The sequence below is a fragment of the Vanessa tameamea genome, chromosome 7, assembly GCF_037043105.1.
Source record: "Vanessa tameamea isolate UH-Manoa-2023 chromosome 7, ilVanTame1 primary haplotype, whole genome shotgun sequence".
NCBI lineage: Eukaryota > Metazoa > Arthropoda > Insecta > Lepidoptera > Nymphalidae > Vanessa > Vanessa tameamea.
This window is the reverse complement of record NC_087315.1, coordinates 10,308,411-10,329,105: the sequence shown is the minus strand read 5'-3', so window position 1 is coordinate 10,329,105 and position 20,695 is coordinate 10,308,411. Positions and strand designations below refer to the sequence as shown.

General features: G+C 33.8%; 2 protein-coding genes across 2 annotated transcripts in view; both read right to left on the bottom strand.

Moving 5' to 3' along the window:
* Positions 1-1,969: 1,969 nt before the first annotated feature.
* LOC113398333 (uncharacterized protein PF3D7_1120600-like) lies at positions 1,970-7,183 on the bottom strand. The gene is made up of 7 exons (XM_026637036.2): positions 6,831-7,183; positions 6,324-6,528; positions 5,725-5,798; positions 5,116-5,202; positions 4,818-4,928; positions 4,082-4,207; positions 1,970-3,607 (listed from the first exon to the last, which is right to left on the bottom strand). Exons 1-7 carry the CDS (start codon positions 6,999-7,001, stop codon positions 1,970-1,972), a joined length of 2,412 nt encoding a protein of 803 aa, XP_026492821.2. The 5' UTR covers positions 7,002-7,183.
* Positions 7,184-7,259: 76 nt separating this feature from the next.
* The window catches only part of LOC113398324 (uncharacterized), a 182,663-nt gene continuing 169,227 nt past the window's right edge, over positions 7,260-20,695 (bottom strand). Inside the window, exons 4-15 of the mRNA XM_026636993.2 lie at positions 16,273-17,085; positions 16,029-16,169; positions 15,704-15,828; positions 15,349-15,477; positions 14,919-15,087; positions 14,556-14,719; positions 14,008-14,175; positions 13,629-13,831; positions 12,945-13,110; positions 11,867-12,000; positions 11,674-11,785; positions 7,260-11,540 (exon numbers count right to left, since the gene is read on the bottom strand). Coding sequence (XP_026492778.2) covers positions 10,020-11,540; positions 11,674-11,785; positions 11,867-12,000; positions 12,945-13,110; positions 13,629-13,831; positions 14,008-14,175; positions 14,556-14,719; positions 14,919-15,087; positions 15,349-15,477; positions 15,704-15,828; positions 16,029-16,169; positions 16,273-17,085 — 3,845 coding nt within the window. The 3' untranslated portion in view covers positions 7,260-10,019. The remainder of the gene's footprint in view (positions 11,541-11,673; positions 11,786-11,866; positions 12,001-12,944; positions 13,111-13,628; positions 13,832-14,007; positions 14,176-14,555; positions 14,720-14,918; positions 15,088-15,348; positions 15,478-15,703; positions 15,829-16,028; positions 16,170-16,272; positions 17,086-20,695) is intronic.

Here is a 20,695-nt window from a genome sequence, read left to right as displayed (position 1 = left end):
AATTTACATTAATGATCTCTGTAATTTAAAAATTAACAATGCTAAAATATTTTCCTATGCAGACGATACCGCAATTGTTTTTACAGTTACTAGTTGGACTAAAGTTAAAAATACAACAGAAAGAGGTCTCTTCACTGTCTCTTGTTGGCTGAAGTCAAATTTACTGTCTCTAAACACAACCAAAACAAACTACATGCCTTTTTCCATCTATAATCGAACCCAGCCAGATAGTAACTATAATATTACAGCTCATGTTTCCAATAACATTAAATGTGAGGATTGTAATAACTGCTCCATGATCAAACGAGTGAACTCTTTCAAGTACCTTGGTGTGTTAATAGATCAAAGACTATCATGGGATGCACAGCTAGAAGCTATAGGATGTAGATTGCGTAAACTAATCTGGATATTTAAGATGTTACGCCACAAAGCCTCTTGGGCCTTATTACATAAAATATATAAAGCTTTGGCGCAGTCAATATTGGTATACTGTATTCCTGTATGGGGAGGAGCAGCTAAATCTAAGTTCATTGAAGTTGAGAGAGCGCAAAGGCTTTTGCTAAAAGTTATCCACTTCAAGCCATATCGCTTCTCAACGGACACGCTATATTCAATGAGCCAGATACTGACTGTCAGACAAATGTATATCCAACGTGTCATTCTTAAAGCTCATAAATCATTAAAATTCATTAAATCCAGTACATTAAACAGAAGAATAAAACATAAAATTGCTGAAACGTATGGTGCTAAGACTACTTTTGCTAGCAACCAATATATAACACGTTCTGCCTACCTTTATAATAAAATTCTAAACATATATCCCGAACAATATTTTAAAGTCAAACAGAAATTATTTGAATGGTTAAAAACAAAAACATACGATGACACCGAATTAATTCTGTTTCATAAAACATAATCTAATCTACTGTAATCTACACATACACCCACCTACACATACACACACACACACAAACGCACACACACACACAAACGCACACACACACACACACACACACACACACACACACACACACGCACGCACACACAAGTAAAATTTATTTTGATATAATGTTAGTTTACCTACTGATTGTGAGTTTTAGTATATAGTAAGATATTGTTTATTCTTTTTAAGAACATGGACAGAATTGTATGTTATGGAAGAGCGGGCCCTTCTGTTACGAGTATTATATTATACTCACTAGAGGGTCCCAACCTTTATTTGCTATGTACAACTTGATAAAGAATAAACTATTTTTCATTTTCATTTTTCATTTTCATTCGCAAAACAGTAATAGAATTTTGAAAATAAATAATGCTTCTATAGATATAATTATTAATTAACTCTGTCGTAATAACGCGTTAATATTATGACAGAGTTATTCGGGTATTGTACGGCATGGATCCTACTTACATAGCCTTCTGGCTAATCAAATACAATAAGATTTAGACAAATTTGAATATACGACTTAAGTTTATAATTAAGTATTTTTTTTACAGAAACACTACAAAGTTTTCATCTCCTAGCTTATGCTACTCGTTACTCCTAGCTTTGCCACTTGTAAGCCCGACCGAGTCAGCTGTAGCTTAGCAAATTGTTTATATTACTGCCCAATGTATTATTTTATGGCAATCTGAAACCATATTAAATTACCTATCATTTTTCAAGTTTTTCTGTTAGAAATATTACATATTATTAAAAAGCAGTAAAATTGCCTATGTCTAATTCTATTGTCTTTGAAATAAGACTACCTAATAGTAATATTACAGTTGCTTGCATAGTTTTTGTGTCAATATAGAATTCCCTGTTAGCAAAAGTACTTTCTTCACTTTTCCTTATACCGATGGTTAGGTATATTATATAGATTTATCCGCGGCTTTAACGACAGTTTATAGAACACTAATTTATAATGCAATTTGTAATTATTACAAATGTCAGTTTTTCATATCTTTTATTTATATTATACATTACTTAAATCTTTTTACATTTTATTTTACGTTTTAAACATTTAGCGTCTACGTTGTCTAACATATCAATATCATTTACATTTTTCCTTTTCAATAAAATCTCTTCCTCGCTGGTTTGTACTTGTTTTAAAGGAAGAAGTCCAACCGCAAATGGTATATTTTCATCCAGAGTTGAAGTATTAGTGTTTTGGTAATCGTAACTTTTATTTTCTTTGTCTGTCAAGTGATCTTCATTTATGGAGTCCCATTTTTCGGCATCAAGATTAACAGAATCGGTTAAATCAACCACTGATTTTGAAATATTAGATTCTGGTGGAATCACATCAGTGGATTTATTATGGTCATTTTTTTCAACAATGTCATTCATTTTAATAAAGTCCCATTGTAAAGTGTTATCAGACGAAGCAACGTCATCCTTTACGGAGTTGATATCTTTTGAAAGATCAGGTAATTCGGAATCTAACGTGCCATTATTAATATTATCAGCAACATCGCTTTCTCTGTGAGTTGAATTGCTATCACAATTTCCCATGTTTATTCTATTTTCGATATTCATCAGATCTTTCATTATTTCATCTTGTTCTTGAACTCTGTCATCTGTGTCGTGGCTTATGTAACTGTCTTGATTTTCATTGTGCTTTGGAGTAGACAGTAGGCAATCTAGTGCATCTTCTTTAAAATCACTTGTATGAGGTAATTGTAAACTAAAATCATAACACGGGTCGTTTCTTTTTAGGTCATCAGTATTTAGAGAGCTATACTGTTGGTTCGTATTGTCACCTAAATGGGTTTTTGTGTCTAGTAAAGACATATTAAAACTTGTGTCAAAAGAAGTACTTGCTGGACAATATTGATCAAGTACTCGAGGATCATTTAAAGGTTGATCATCATAGTATTTTTTAACGTCTTCGCTCATAGATTTTGTGAAAAACTGCATGTCACTGTCTATACATGAAAAATCATTATTATTATCTCTATCCATCGACGTATGTTCGCCTCGAAGAGAATGATCTAGTTCTATAAAATTTTGTTGTCCTTCGAATGATTCTAAATTATCTGGTAAGATTTCATTTAAGCTATTTATTGTATCTTCGTGAATATTACTATTTTTATTAAAAACGTTATTTGAAGGAAAATTTTTGGAGCCTATCAGCATTTCACCCCGCTCTATAGATTTTGAAAGTTCATCAATACTTTTTATCTCACTTGGATCAGCTACTTTTTCGATAATATTGGGTTGTTCAATAACTTCGTATTGTATTTCACTGCTCTGGACCATGTCCAGAAGAACTTGTTCATTAACGTTTATGTATGACCCGTCTCCAGATTCAAATAAAATTGGCAAGTCTGTAGGTAACCCAGCGCTCTTTAATGCATTAACGTATTGTGACATAGCAGTATTTATACCAATGTTTGAAGTTTCATTCGCTGAACTGGTCGCTGCAGCAGAGTAGTTTGATGTTATTGTTTCGTGTCCGAGTGAATCTTTGGAAAATGGGTCCGCAGGATCGAGTGAGTTGGATGACACCGTTTGATCCATGTATATGATATCATTATCCATGTTAAGATAGCTGGGAGAAGCAGTGTCATTGTTGCAAATACTGTTAACGGCTTGTGATAACGATACCCTGTCCATATAATCCTGTAGATATAAAAGTAAAATTTAAATAGAGGAAGGCTTATTTCGTAACAACTACATAACATAACATAACATAATCAGCCTGTAAATTTCCCACTGCTGGGCTAAGGCCTCCTCTCCCGTTGCGGAGAAGGTATGGAGCATATTCCACCACGCTGCTCCAATGCGGGTTGGTGGAATACACATGTGGCAGAATTTCGTTGAAATTACACACATGCAGGTTTCCTCACGATGTTTTCCTTCACCGCCGAGCACGAGATGAATTATAAACACAAATTAAGCACATCAAAATTCAGCGGTGCCTGCCTGGGTTTGAACCCGAAATCATCGGTTAAGATGCACGCGTTCTAACCACTGGGCCATCTCGGCTGTTCGTTCGGCTGTAGTTGTTCGTAACAACTACACTAAATAAAAATAACCTAAAGTAATGAAACTTTGCTAGAAAGAATTGCAAGTAGGTTCTTAATACCTAATTACCTGCATATGTTTCGTCTGCAAACTCTTTAAATGGTGTATAGCTTTACGAGAGTCCTGCTCGCGACGCATCAGGGCTCTTTCGGCAGCTCGCCCTAAAACTCCGCCACCCTCCCAACCGCTGGGCCGCTGTGATAATATCTTTAGTTTATTACTGAATTATAAATTTGATACAGTTAATTTTTTAAAACATAAAATAAACATTGGTTTTGAAAAATAAATAAAGGTTTTTTTTTGTTATTTTTTGTTAGTGATAACCTGTTAACCGATCTTTGGCCACTCGATAGCCAACTGTTCAGCAAATATGATATGTGAAATTCGGCCTGATAGCATCAACATGAAACGTAGTACTTTTTAATAATTATTGCAAACTTCGGGTTGCTACTAAGTGTTTTAAAAAGCATATCGTATGGAAATAAATTAATTTGAAAAACTCCTTTTTCAGGTTATTTCTTTATCGGCCAACAATATGCGTATTGTTTGAATTAGTATGTCTTGAAGCAAAACTATTGACAGACGTTGCCTTGTTTAACTATGTACTATACTACAATCTTCTCTGAAACGCGCTGCATCGTCTGGTATAAGTTTTATATATATTGGTTTAGTAGATTATTAAGTTAGGAATTACGAAAAAAAACACCTCTTCTTTTATTAGCAGACAAAACACGTGAGCGCATCGTAGTATAGGTAAGCAATTTGTAACCAGACTTCTTGTAGGATTGAAGCTTAGTATTCTTACCTTGAAACTAGGTCTACCACGACGTGGTCGGATAGCGCGCGAAGGGTCCGAATAATCAACGTTGGAGTTTGCGCTGCCATCAATATCAAAAGGTATACGCATCACCATATCCTGTTATATTAAATTATTTAAAAACTTAAAGTTTAGTTTTATTCGAATTTAAATCTGTCTGTCTGTTACATCACGATATAACCAGTAAAGAGCAGATATGAATATGACAGAGATACATAGGAGGACATAAGCATATAAATTAACGGATGAGAAACTATATATCATATGTATGACAAATATTTGTAACCTTGTTTGTTCGATTAAGGCTTTCTCCGGTTTGATTGTTGTTCAATGAAGCCAACTGAGAAAGGGGTGTCTTGTTCTCCGTGTTATCCTTCGAGAAAGATTTAATTATACTTACGAAATAATAGTAGTTAATATTTTACTTATGAGGTTAAGGCGGAGTGCGATCTCTTCCGATCAATAATATGACATTAGTAAAAAATAGTAAACTTGTCTACGTCTAATTATCTATTATGTCTGACAGTATACATTTATTCACGAACGAATGTGCCATGTACAGGTGCACGTAAAATTAATAGTTTTAAAATTAATTGAAGAGAGTTATTCTGTATAAAGACGAAAAACACATTTTTATTAATAATCTAATTCAGGGCACGTACAATGCGGAAACAACTGGACTTTTTTTACAATTGGCATCGGGCAGTATGTTTCGCCTTTACACAGAATATAAGGAATAGCTTAGTTAAGCTAGTTAGTGGCTTGAGCACTGATTATAAATTGCAGCTTAGTTCACTGTGAGCATGAATTTCATCGCTTTTATATGACGTGTATTATTATAATTGGCTAGGCAAAAAACTCAGACCGAATTGTACCCAGCTTGAGTCTTGCTTACCTGCGAGTGCATATCAATAAGCGACTGAGGTGGACGGTTGATCACGACCGGCGGAGTGAACACGGGCAGTTCACCTTAAAAGGAACTCTGATAACGTTAACTGACAGATGCAGTTGATGTAATATATCGATGGTAATTAAAAAAATATATTATTGGTCTTTCTTTCGAGAAATGTTTCTTTATTCAAGCATTAAAACAGTGGTAAATCCTAAATCAGTGAATTGACAAAGTGCTTTATCAGATATCGGCCGTTTGTCTGAATAGGTTTTTGAAGTTTCTTTATATTGTTTAAATTAAAATCAGATCAAGGCATTGAGGAAAGTCAAAATCGCGCAGCAGAGAGTTTTAGTATTTAACGTACACAACGCTAGTCACCGGATAGAACTTGAACTTTATAACCGTGTTTGACCAAGTGTAGTTCACGGTACTAAAAATTTAACGCAATTTTTTAGCATTTCTTTAAAATAACACTTGTGCCCCGTTTTTTAAGATCGAAGCCGACCTGATTATTGACCGGAGTGCAAGATGGATCTACGGCGTGCATGACTAGCATAATAATCCATCTATTTGCATTAATAATAACATCTGTAGTGACTTACTATGATTGTTGATACCCAGTCCTTCTTTCGTCACTTTTGACAATCCTTTTATTTTAAGAAACTGAGCTGCAGACACCAGCTCGTCCAGGTTCTCCTCTAAGCACTGAGTCTTCCCACAATACATGAACTCAACTAAACATTTGAGTACACTAAACCTCATTTTTAATATAATCAATGGTTCTCCAGTTTGTTTTTGTAAAACTTCCTATAATTTTTAAAATGAGGCATCAGTAGTCATTTTAAAATAAAAAAATATTCTATAATTGTCACTTTTCGCTGATTTATTATATTTTCGAGATTTCATTTGAATTTATAATAATAAAAAGAGTATTTAACGTGTAAACTTTTCAACAATATTTTAATATACATACTTATTTCTATTAATGTCAGAATATTTATTCACCCAAAAAATTTTGATAAATTATTTAATTTTTACATTACATTTTTATTTCTAATTATTGCTCTATTTATGTAATATAGCCGGTATTATTTTTTACTTTTACTTACTTGGAAATAAGCACTACTAGCAGCAAGTACCGCTTTATGAACACGCAAAGTGTGCGAACTACACATTAGTGTCATATCCACCAATGATTGCATTTGTAAGAGCTTTCCAAATCGTGACATAAGATGCTCTGAATAATCTTCATAGTGTAAACTATATCGTATAGGAGCCATTTAAATACTAATAACGTTCCCTTATAACATATACATGCAAAATCAAAGTGAAAAATTTGAATAATTGTATGTTTAACAAAATGTGACAACTATTTACAAGTTTGAATGAACGAAACAAATGAAATATAGGAAAAAAATAAAATTGGAATGACTTTTAAAAATGTTTCTTAATGTTTACGGCCAGCTTAATAATTGACATAACAAGGTATTTTAAGATTAATAGATTTTAATTATGTTACTAATAAAATTAACAAAAAATATGTTGGATTCTTTTATTTAAAAAATACAGAAAAAATAGTAAATGTTAGAAAATGAATTTATTACAAATTTGTATTTGTTCGGAATAATTGAATTTAAATGTTATTTTTTTTATAAGATCAAAATATAAACTTATACTATCACAGACTAATTAAGTACGGGAGACAATAAAGGAATGTTATTTATATTCTTGTTACTTGATATCTTGAACATTACTTTGATCAAGATACAAAACAAGAATAGTCCTAGACGATCATAGGATTTATTTCTGGAATGTAGGTAGGAATGAATTTATTTGTTCATAAGGCACTTGGAACAAATACTGAGATCATGGCCATCTAGAAATCTGCCGCAAGGTTATGCAAGTTATGTATTTAACATTAAATGAAGGTTTTGGAAACTGCTATACATACATTTATAACTATATTACAAGAAATCTATTTCGAATAAATTCACATTTTAATGATCTACAAAACCATTATATAGTTCCATTGAATCTAATCATATTTATAATTTAGATGTACATTTAACACATTTCATAGACTTTTAGGAAATTATAATATATAGTAAAAAGTAAGTACTTTATTATAGCTGCATTTTATCTGTAATTGAGATTTCACTCATTTGTTATAAACATAAAATTATCTTCCCGAGTTTGCTTATTTATACGTACATTTTATAATTATCTTGTCTTATTATTTAACGTTGATTAAATATCGTTACACTAATTATTTTGTCTTTTGATATCAACCAAATTATTATTAGGTTTTAGTTTTCACTGTAAAAAAAATTGTTTATAGTATAAGGCAGAAATTTTAATTTACAGTTTCAATAAGAATGTAGAATTTAATCTGCATATTAAAAATGTGACGTCATATTCGTGAAAATAATTCACTCAATCTCTTATTATTCACGTTTGTATCATAAGACATTATACATACATAATTAATAAATTATGTAATAAGCGACAATCTACTGAATTATTCTCACATGATCCACATTTGTTACAAAAAAATTTAAAATACAAATTTGTAACATTTCCGATACTTTCAGTATCGTCTTAGAAATTGTTTTCTATACAATACAATACCTAGATTTAATGTTACCCTTACCTCTCTATTACGAAGCTCATAGACGCTGCAGCCGCAAAGCCTTCGCGACCTTATACCATTCAAATGTAACGGAACACTTTCTGATATCTGAGATAGAATATTATATCATTAACTAGCATTTACTTCGAACAATTTAAATCGACTTTTCATAGATATTGTACTTCAAAAATTTACACAATGTTTTTAACAGTATGTTTTAAATTTGAATGTTATTATATCATAATAAAAACATTAATAGTTAAAATAATGTTGGCACTAATAATTATGATGAAAAGCCTATATCTTCTATTCGTATAAAATTATACGTTTATACAAAAATCAGGCGGAAAAGAACAACAAAATCGCTTTGTACCTAAACGATAATAACAATAACAATGAATTTACACATTTATTAATAATTAGAATATCTATATGTATCGTTATATTGTCATTATAATACGCAGACACATAAAACTTATTTCCATCCCAGATATTACAGAACGAATTATGAATAACAGCTGTTGAGTTCGTTCACTTGGAGAGATAATATTGTTAGTGGATTCGAATATTTATAGAAAAATATGATTATGTCAAAAAAGTTTATTTAAATCTCTTATATGTATTTATCGTGACATAATTTCTTAGTTTTAATCAAAACAGAATTCTATCGATTAAGAAACAAAAAATATATTTAAAAATATATTTTGTTATGTAATAATAAAATTATTGTTCAAATTAGTTTATTGTATTTTATCAATTTAAAATAAGAATCGCTGGTATGACTTTTTTAATATTTAAAAATATTTATTATATTTATAAATCTTTAGAATACTGTTTTGTTAAAAAGTATTTTGAGACGAACTTTATAATATGTTATTAATTTGGAGGAATATTAGTGCAGAGTTCTTTTTATAGACATTTATTAATTTTAACAGATTGACATATTAATTGACAGCTATTAGAAAAAAAATTAACATTGTACTAAGCACATAAAATAATAAAATGATTATTATCGTATGTCGCAATTTCATCGATAAAAGCTTATTTTAAATAATAATGGACATTTTTATTGCGTAAAAGAATACATATTTCACGTAATAAAATAAATATATATAATATATATGAATACTTTACATAAGTATGAGTAAATTTGTACAATAGGTACATAGTATGTAGAAAAAATAGAGATTCATTTATAGAGATCGTTCAGTGAAACTAAACCATTGCCAGCAAAATTATAATAATCAACTTATAGCTAAATCATTTATTTAGTATAAAAAGTTTTTGTTTACCCTTTTCAATTCTAGCAGGAAATTAATACATCATAATATATAAATCAGTAACGTGACTTACTTTTTTTACATTAACTTTAGTAACACATAATAATAAGCCCGCTCAATGTTAATAGATATTCGATACTCTGTATATGGAGACTTATTTCGTAGTATTTATGTCGAAAGCCAAATAAAACTGGTGTTTTCGGTGACGTTCCATCGTCAGACTGAGCAATGGCCTGTTTCAGTGGCGCATTTTATTCCTAATAATAGAAGCACATTACAATATTTACATCGGCCGCCAGTAGACCTGCGAATATCTCATAATATACACATCGATTAATCATAACTCGCCAACGAAAACGACTGACCCCAGAGTCCCGACCGAGAGCCGACTAGTTGTCGATAATTTTCAGAAAATCTTCCGGTGAGATGTGAATGCCCTCGACGGCGGCCGCGTCCGTCGAGTTGGGGACGGTGTTCTTGAGCTCGCCGAACGTGTAGGCGGCGCGCTGGCGGGCCCGCGCGCGCGCCGCCTCGCTCCAGCAGAACGGCTGGCGCGGCTCGGCGCCCGCCGACATCGGCATCGCCAGCTGCAGCCGCGACCGACTCAGCTCGTTGTCGCTCAGTTGCCGCTTCAGTCTGTCCTTCCCCACCACCAGTTGGAAGCCCCTTGAATTATTGTCTATAGGCTGCGATTTCTCGAGTTCGACGTCGCCGAGTTGCCTCAACGATTTCGACGACGAGGGCGCGTTTGTGAGACTTGAGCGTGAGCGCGACGATTTACTCGAGATCTTCGCGACTCCCTCGCGACTGCTCCCCGATGAGCTGCTCGTGTTGGTTCGACAGGTATTCGCGTTGCCCGAGTTGTCTCTCCTGAGAGTTTCTATTATGTTGTAAAAGTGCTCAGATTCGTTGGTACTGTTGTTCCTAGACCGGCTTATGTTATTCGTGCTATGTCTCTGTGGACGAATTTGAGCTCTAGGTAGATGTCCGTAGCTGCTTTGCCTCGAGATACCGCTCGTGGTTTGTCTTCGTGGCATACTACAACTCTTCGGAACGAAAGAGTCTTGGGTCGCAAGGACGTTCTCGTACACGTGAGTGTTGTCGAAGTCCTCGTGAGATATAAGATTTTGTCGACTCTCTGTCGTTTCGCGTTTCTGACCCACAGAGTTACTCTTTTTATGACCGGTACGAATTTTTGAATCGGGTAATTTTTTTCCTAACTTACAGTCACTAGCGCTCCGTGGCAGGAGATTTTCGTAACCATGACTACCACTTTCTTGATTTGCCGGTTCAGTTTTAGGTAAACTATTATTGTCAATATTACTTACAGACTGAGAATGCTTGGGTGTCTTAGAACTATGTTTCGCACCATCCACTGGGCAAGTCAGTTGAGGCAAGACGTCGTGCTGTTTTCTATCTACGTCGGGCTTAGAAGATTTGTCGAGCACCACCTTTGTTTTGTCACTCTTACAAATTTTAACACTGAATCTAAAGGGAGGTTTAAAAACAACCTGTAACCTGGTTTTTTCACCAGAGAGCAGATTAGATGCGCTTTTGGACGGTCTTGTTTTCCTGGTACCCTTCGGTGCCGGTCTGTGTGTTCTCTCCGTGAGACCTAGAGGTATGGACTTAGATTTAGGGATGACAGTGGGCTGGGGGGAACTGAGAAGCCACTTCTGTACTTTAGTCAAAGCTTCCGTGTCCTTGGGTGGGGTAGACGAGGAATGTTTTTGCAAGGAACTATAATCGATTGTTTCTTTTTTAACTTTTACTTTACGTTTCTTAACTTTGTTTTTATGTTTTGATAAAATTACATGTTTTGGAGATTTGCCCTCAGTATTTGTTACAACTGCTGTGCTTTCCTTCGCCACTTTATGTGGTTCATCCAACTTGGGTTGATTGACTGGTTTCTGAAAATAAAATAAAAATATATACATTTGTATTTGCCAATCCTAAAAATGTACGGATTAAAAAGTATATATTTTCAAAAGTTATAAAAATGTTATTTTTCATTTGAATGAGAAATAAGTAATTTTGTCTTACCCTCTTTTTCAAATTATGTGAAGGAGACGCTTTATCGCCTTGCTTTGTGTCCTTCTTATTACGATAAGCACGAGTTCGAAGAGCGACTTTCTTCTTCAGAGGTAGTTTAGATCTGAAAATACGTAAAATTGTGCGTGTTTTGTCGTTGTCTTTTGTCATTTTCAGATACTTTAGCATTTAAAGTAATTTTTACCTGACAGCAGTGTGGACGATAAGACCTTGATCAGCGGCATCTGGCAAGCGGACGGTTTCAGTGGTCGATGAATGAATGATTGTGACTGATTTGATTTTCTTTGCATGGCGGCCGAAGAAACGGGTGCTAGCCACCTGAAATTACAGTAACATGTCGTGTAAGGGAACTGTTAATTTGTGAAAAATCGTCTACTTACTTTGTTACTTTTGTAAAGCAATAAGACTGATTAATTATTACTATTTAATCAAACTTTTGTTACGTTTCTGTAACATTTAAATGAAGAAAAAATATAGCCAGTATAATCGGTACATATACACAGATCGACAAACTTTAACACACACGAGCGCACAAAAACTATCCTAATTCGTAAGGTTTTTCGAGCACAATTAGTTTATTTTAATAAAATACAAATGTGATATGTATGATTTTAACAGTTTTAGTACAGACAAATACGATATTTCTAAGTATGAATCATACCCAAGCATGTTACAGGTAAAGGTTATATAGTGATGGTCGAAAACAAAAAATAAAAACAACAAAAATATATCACAAAGTTCGTAGCGGTATACAATTTGCCATTTTAAAAATGATTTATTTATTGTTAAAATTATATTGCACCTGTAATTATTTGTAAAGGTTTACCTTGAGTTTTTTGTTAAAATGTTTTAAATGTTTATCGTTCAAACTGTTCTAGCATACAATTATGTATTACACGAACATATACCTTCTAAACTAAATAAGGGAAACTAAAATATGTATTTTAATTTTTATCGTTGATATCTATTGCTGCGTCAAGAACTCTGCAGGATCGCTGAAGGAAAAACAAATTAAAACCAAAATAAATAATACACCTCATAAAATCATACATCAAAAATAATACGTCTTAAAATATTGAAATTTTATATATCGTATCGTATAACTATTCTAAATACTGTTATTCTAACATCATTTATTTTATTTTTACTTTTATAAATTCATTCATTCACATTCACATTCATCACCTTGAAACTAGATGCCTTAAGTGTTTTTGTGAATAATAAATTATTTGAGTTGAGAATAAAACGATTTGGCGACTGACCAGCAGAGCAATGACAGCGAGCAGGATGAGCAGCACCGCGTACCAGTGGCGCAGCACCCAGCGCTTGAAGCCGGCGATGCTCTCGTCGGACAGCAGCAGCTTGCGGAGCGTGGCCAGCGGGCCCGACGGGTCCACCTCTCGGCAGCGCTGGAACACGTCGCAGTACCTGGACACGGAATATGGATTACTTTGAATGTAAGGCCCAATGTTCTGGACATTTTTTTTTCTTATTTATTTTCTTTTACTGTGCATAATTTATATTAAACTAGCTTCTCCCGGCTCCACGCGGCTACAACATTAATGTTTATATGTATAAAACTTTTAAGATCAAAGAAAAAAATGAAAAATTCTTATTTTTTTGGCTAGCTCCATATTGAATCGTTCTGTTTATTGATGAAAACTGCATTAAAATCCGTTGCGTAGTTTAAAAGATCTAAGCATACAGACAAGACAAGACAAGACTAGAAGCGATTTTGTTTTATACAGTGCAGATAGTACTTTACGTTATTCAATGCGACAGTTCAAAAAAGTGATAGTAATCTTTTTTTTTTTAAATATTATAATTTTTATTGTGGTCTAAGAAATAAAACCTTTTGTTATATATATAAAAATGTGTTATGCGCCTAGAATATCAGTAAATTTGAGAATTCGTAGCCGTTCTTTAAGCTTCTTTTTCCAACTTACCCATTATAGTCGTTACATGGCGTGCCGGGCTTCGCATACATGTCGGGCACGTCGAAGGGCGCGGTGTTCCAGTGGAACGAGGACACGCAGGCGCCGCCCGGCTTGCGGCAGCACAGCTCGCACGCCGAGCGCGGGTCGTCCTTGCGCGGCGCGCACTGGCACGACTCCAGGCCGTACGCGAGGCAGATCGACCCGGTGCACTCCTACAACCGATACACGTCGGTTTTACAATCGTTTAGAATATACACTTAACACTAGTACTCTTTATTTTTGTATGTATTATAAAGTTAAACCGACCTTTATTTTTTGTGAGAAATTTAGTCGTAAATCGATTCGATCGGCTTGTAACCGAAGACCTGTCGCCTAAGTCAAGACTCACCCCCATGAAGCAGACGAGCTCCTTGTCGCAGCGCGTGCGGTTGGGCTTGTGCCGGCTGGCGGGGCAGGCGGCGCGCTTGCCGTCGCAGTGCGCGGCGTCGCGGCAGCCGTTGTCGGAGCGGCACTTGTCGCCGAACTTCAGTGTGCACGACGCCGTGCAGCATGGGCCCTGGACCGAGCGGAGATATAATTAGAACATCCGAGTTCTGACTCTAGCAATTAGCAACACTGTAATCGTTTTAATTTTTTAAAGTCTGTGCCTTTGGCCTTTACCCTTAAGCCTTTGAAAGGTATTAGGATTTTTTCTAAAAAAAGGTCATCAGTTACACTTTCTAACGCTTAAGTGCAATTATTGTTGTAGGTAGTGATTAGGTTGATAACCTAACCATAGTAAAAGACTGTAGTAAACTACAATTAATATCTTTCAAACTGAAACTTGTCAGACGTCAATCGATTGTCGCCAATAATTTTATTATGACTTGAATAAACAAGTAGGTCTTAATGATAAGGGTTTAACAGGAAACCATTCGGCATTACGGTCGACCGTACCTGGCTGGGACTGCACACGCTGTGCTCGGTGAGCGTGCAGGGCTTGTAGTGCGGGCGCACGGCCTGCGGGCGGCAGCACACGTCCGTGCACTCGGATGCCCAGCCGCAGTCGCACTCCTCGCCCTCCTCCACCACGCCGTTGCCGCAGATCGCCGGCTGAGGTTCTGTAACGTCGAATTACTTATTAAATCATTGAAATACAACATTTGATTACATTTTATTATTAAAAATAACAAAACAAAAAGAAAATGGTTGTTTTTTAATTCTGAATAAATTTAAATAATATGTGTGTTGATTCCTGTGACGACATTTAATAGGGTGGTGAAATGTAATAAATGATATAGCAAAGGTTCAGAAGCATACCCGTGAAGCACCCTTTGGGCGATCGCGCCTTGTTGTTTAGAACGGGGTCGATAGCGCGGAGAGAGCAAGGTGAGAATTTGTTGTTGTTCTTGCGATCGCCGCTCGTCGCTCGTGCAAACATTATGTAATTACCGTCTTCGCCGAACGGTGTGCACATTTCTGGGTCATGCTGAAATATACGAAATGTTATTATAGTCTATTACACAGTTACTCTTTTGTAAGTTGGGCTAAAATTAGACATAAAAGTTGAATTATTAATAAAATATACATATCTTAAAACTATGTAATGTTTAATTAAAATTTAATGTATTGTCATTTGGCACCACTGTATCTAAAATTTTTAAGCTCAATCAGTTGAATAGATCTGGTTTAAAAAGCACTTGTGGAATTTGAGCGAACGATAAAATAAAATAAATCTTAAACTATATACCGGAGATCCGAAGTTGTGTCCGATCTCGTGCGCGAGCGTGACGTGCGACACGGCGGGCGGCACGTGCTTGCCGTAGTTTAGCAGCGTGACGATGCCGGTGTTCAGCGATTTCATACTGCCGCGGTAGTGCTGTTTATCAATTAATTAAACACAAATTAATTGTTTCATAAGCTTGATATCCATTAATTTGATATTTGTAGGACAAAAATTTATTTAGCAATAGTTTTTATATTCGTTGTGTTTATTTTCGGTATTGTTTGGAAGGAATTAAAATCAAATTAAGAATACTCTGTCTATCAAAACAAAATGAAAGGCTCAAGAAAATAAATTCAATAAGCGTTAAAAAATTGCTTACGCCATTCTTCTCACAGACACCTCCAGCGTTCTTTAAGTCACCCGTCCACGCAAGGCCCAACGTGCCCATCTCGAAGTCACGATACGTAAACATGTATGCTAGGCAGAAAGCATCGTAGTCTTCCTCTGAAAGAAATAAACAAAACGAATTTGATATTTTTTTAATAAACAATTCTATTTTCAAGTAAAACTTATTTGACTTCATTGTTTCAACATTACTAAAATTAATGTTGTAAGTCATAAAAGTTAATAGCATATATATTTAAAAATAGAAATGGTCCGCAATGCTATTAACGAAATAAAAGCTATAATTTTATTGAAATTACCTGAAAAAAGTTCTAAATACTTTTCTACGCCATAGTTGTTAGGAAATCTGTAGGCTGGATCTTTCAGTGCGTCTAGCGTGTGAACCTTAATCCTTTTAATCATAAATGTGATATTATCAGGTTTTCCATCTTGATTAAAATCTGAAAGGAAACGAGGTTCGATTATTTTGGTGTTAGAAAATTAATTGTTTTAATGATACTAAAGTAGTTATTGTTTAACTCAAGTTAATAAATGAATAAGTACCTGTTACTTTATAAATAGCGTTAACTTTTTGCACATGTCGCGTCATAACTTCTATACAAGCTTCTTCGGATCCATATCTCTGATAAAACATATGATCGGCTTGTAAATAAACCAAGCATGTAGTTTTTCTCGGATCTACAGTCGCTCTCTTGTTCACATGTCTGCCGTCATCGCTTGCATTCGCTGAGAGTATAGTGTACCCAACCGGTTCCTTCTTAACTATGTCTTTGCTAACCGTCACAACACCTGCCTTGGTTTTAATCACTTCAACATGCGTCTTTGGCTTCGGTCTCGACTCTTCTGAATCGAGTCGCACTTTAGTAATGAGGTTACTTTTATCAATTTTGGTTTTTGGTTTTCTCGTACTAAACTTATCGAATGGATCACTATTACTGGTGTAGGGGACGTCTAAGTCTAAAGGTAGTTCGGGATTCTTCTTTGGCTCGTCGTCTTGCATTTCGTCTTCAGGAAGCCATCGCTTCTTTCTTCTGTTTATTTCGCTATGTAAATCTTCGGAGTTATTATTAAAAGGTACTTCCTTAACGGTTACTTGATCAGTAAAGTTAAGCAGTTCCCCTTGATATCCAAGTTTGCCTTTGACGTGGAGTAGGTGAGAGGCACAGTGCGTAACGTCGCTATTAGCGTATGGATGCTCAACATCTGATCTTCTATATATGACACTGTGCATAGAGGGATGGTCAATATTGTACCGGGAAAGAGGTTCTATATAATACTCTTCACTAGATGTCCATATTGTTCCATCAAATAGACCATCAGCGGTAATCACACCATAGACATGAGAAGAATCGTCATCTGAAAGATAAGAATGTATAATTAGCGATCATCAGTAATATTTTAATAAAAATAGTGTTTAATAATGTTCCAAAGTCACTGTCCCCAAAAGCTTTTTAAATCACAAGTTAGTAGAAACGTATAAATAAATGTATGAGTATATTTTATGCAAACTAATTCGAGGTGCGAAGAGCTCCGGAATCTCAATGAATTAAAATCACAACTTGCAGTCGTAGTGGGAGGGATGAAAACCGCTCATAAATAACCTTAATTACAACTCGCCCTCGCCTTCCTTTACATTTATTTTATTGATAAAATATAGTGTAATACTATTTTACTCACTGTTTAAGCAGTGAGAACGTGTTTCTTTACTTAATACAATTAAAAAGACCTTAAATACAGATATAGTTTGCAAATTATATTATTATTATTATTTTCACGATTTAAATAAAATCAAATTAAATAATATGTCAATTGCAATTCAAAAGGAAAATCGAATGATTATTTTTAATTTTATTTGATATGTACCTAATTCGCAAAATTATACTTATGCCTTTGTTATAAATACGATCTTATTCATTACTCTATCCGGTCTTTCATGGGTTATAATAATAAAAATACTTTAATTATGATGAAATGAATTATATACAAATAAATTATTCTTAAAAGACATGTATAATTTTGTAGAATCGCAAGATCATAATTGAATTCTACCATAAGTGCTCACAAGATATCTTGTGTGCGTAAGACACCCAAGGTTAAAGACAGTAATATACATATATGTACATATTTATATTTGCCAATTTAATTATTATTGCTGGCGCCTTTGTGGGTGAATAGATCTATATATATTCCAGGAATGAAAATAAACAAATCTTAGATTTACGTATTTCATGCCATTTGCTAATAGCTTTATTGTGCACTACACATTATATTGTGCAATGCACATAAGTTTTTGATAAATATATCTTTATTTATATTACAACACTATTACACTTAACTACTTATGTCCACTTTAATTTTACTTCCAAAGTTCCGAAATAATTTTCATCGACGTTCAAAACGCCATTTTTTGCAAATCGATATTTATATCATAGACTAATCAAGCTCTCGACTAATGAATGAGTATCGCCTCAATTCGCTGTCAAATGTCCAATTCAATATAAGGATTTTGTCCTCTTGAGGTTGGAATAGACATAATAGTGTGATAGTTAATTAATCTATGCATCTTAAACAGCTAACCAGTAAGTAAGAGGAATGAGCAATACAACTACAACACAGCGACTAAATTGTAAACTTTTTATTGTTACATAATGAAATAAAAAAAAGAGAAAATAAACTAAAAAAGAATCGACAATATTAGGCCAGTGCAGTGGAATACATTACAGGCATTTACAACAACTTTTATTAAACTTCTGCGAAAAGTACGACTTGACGCATACAGGAGGCTGTTTAATTGTAATATGTATCAATATTTAAATGAGTTGTGTGTTGTTGAAGACAAGTTAAGTCAAACTCTCAAGAAGCATACTCCATTAAACTTGTGAACTAATTTCATCAAAATTCACTTTGTCTCGAATGTACCAGATGGGTCGCACCTCGTAATTTCGTTTTATTAAGTTTGGTACAGAATACCGAAGTTTCTTCTCGTCCTAATTTATTATCTTGACAGACCCGAAATATGGAAGGGTAAGATTTAAGGAGTCGTTTGAAGTTAATTATAACAGATTATTGTATGCTCTCCGAAAACAAGGAATATTTTGGGACGAATATCATTTGACTGTTGTATATTATTTATAGAATTTAGAAAAATATATTTTTAAATTTATTATTAGAAGACGGTATTAACTGTCATTATTATTTTGAATACAATTAAGTTTCATTAATAATTAAAATTTAGTTATTAATAAGGTTTAAATGTTTTTATTATTTTTATATGAGTGTTTTTTATGTTTTAATAAAGTTTTTACGATCGTCCATCCTGCGCTTATTTGGTTATGTTTTACTTGCGACACAACAGAGTGGTTAAATAAAGTTCACATTATAGAGACGTGTGAAATTTAAATAGATATTATATGTTTAGTGTGTGAAATAAAAAAAATTGCCGTTATTTTCTTTTAAACTTTATTTAAATCTATTTCATAAAGATATTAAATGAATTGCGTTTTTAGCTCCGTCTGGGTGAACTATATTTTTTCATTATACATGTAGCTTTATATTTATTTATCAGTTATATGGTCTATACTCTATTGTGTATGTATGTATGTATGTATGTGTTAAAACTATAATACTGCAAGGATAATCGATTGTTGTTATTTGTTTTATTTATTACATTTGTAAATTCAATGGTAATTATATTATACATCGGAAATTATACGCCCAAAATCACCGGAATGTCTGTTATTTATTCGACTGGATGTGAATCATGATGCTAAATCATTACATAGTATAAAACAAGGCGCTTACCGCTGTCTGTCCAAATGTATGCTTAGATCTTTAAAATTACACAACGGATTTTGATGCGTTTTTTTTGTAATAGATAGATTGATTCAAGATTAAGGTTTATATGTATAATACTTGCACAATATAGTAGAGAAACACTGATTATTTTAGAGGTTTCTAAAGCGATGACGTAAGTAAACACTTTTTTGCGCTTACATTGCAAACGCTGGCTGAACCCTACTTGATAGATCAAAATAATGTACTACAGTATTGTACACCTTAAAAATGTCTTAAAAAAAGTCCGCGATGTCTATCTCTTAGGGATAACCCACATTAAACGTTTTTTATCCTTTACTTTTTACGAGAAATAATGACTTATTTTCGTAGTGATTTTAAGCAATACAGCATTTAATTTACAGATTTAAAATGCAGGGACATAGCGGTTTGTATTGTATAATGACAATAAAGCTGTGAACGTTGTAAAACATTCTGTAGTATATGTAGTATCAGCATTGTGTCCGTGCGAGCCCAGGGCGGGTCGCTAGTTTGTCATAAATCATGTTTAATTACACGGAGACGTAAATGCCACATGCATCTAATCAAGTAATCAACACATACGAATACATTCTAATCAAACTGTAAATTGGGGTAATATGCCGTGTCATGAATAATACATAACCATTCAAGGAATAATACGTGAAATTGACGATCAGAGACATAAAAAAAATCTTTATCTTCTTGCTTTTTAGTGATGTTTTGCAGAGGATAATAAGTTTAATTTAAAAAAAAATCTATTAGTTGGTGATTTTTTAAACGAATACTGAGTATTTTACCGTTTTATGTTTGAACTCAGAAATAATTTAAGAAACTGATATTCGGTTTTGAAAGTGTTTGGGTGTGATTTATCGTGGGTTGTTCATAGATTATTATCCGTAGGCATTACAAGTTCACTTAAAAATTATAAGGATTAAGTCGAATCGAGCCGTTAAACAATCTTACAAACTAATGAACCGGTAGATTTTCTTTAAAGAAATTGTAGTAATCTTTGGTATGAAATGGACATTGTAAATCTTTTACACTTGTTTTATAATATATAATGCGGATAAAATTGCGACACAGTTAAATATTAAAAAAATATATTAATATCAATGTAATGATAGATAAGAACTTAAAATAGGTTTGAGGACTA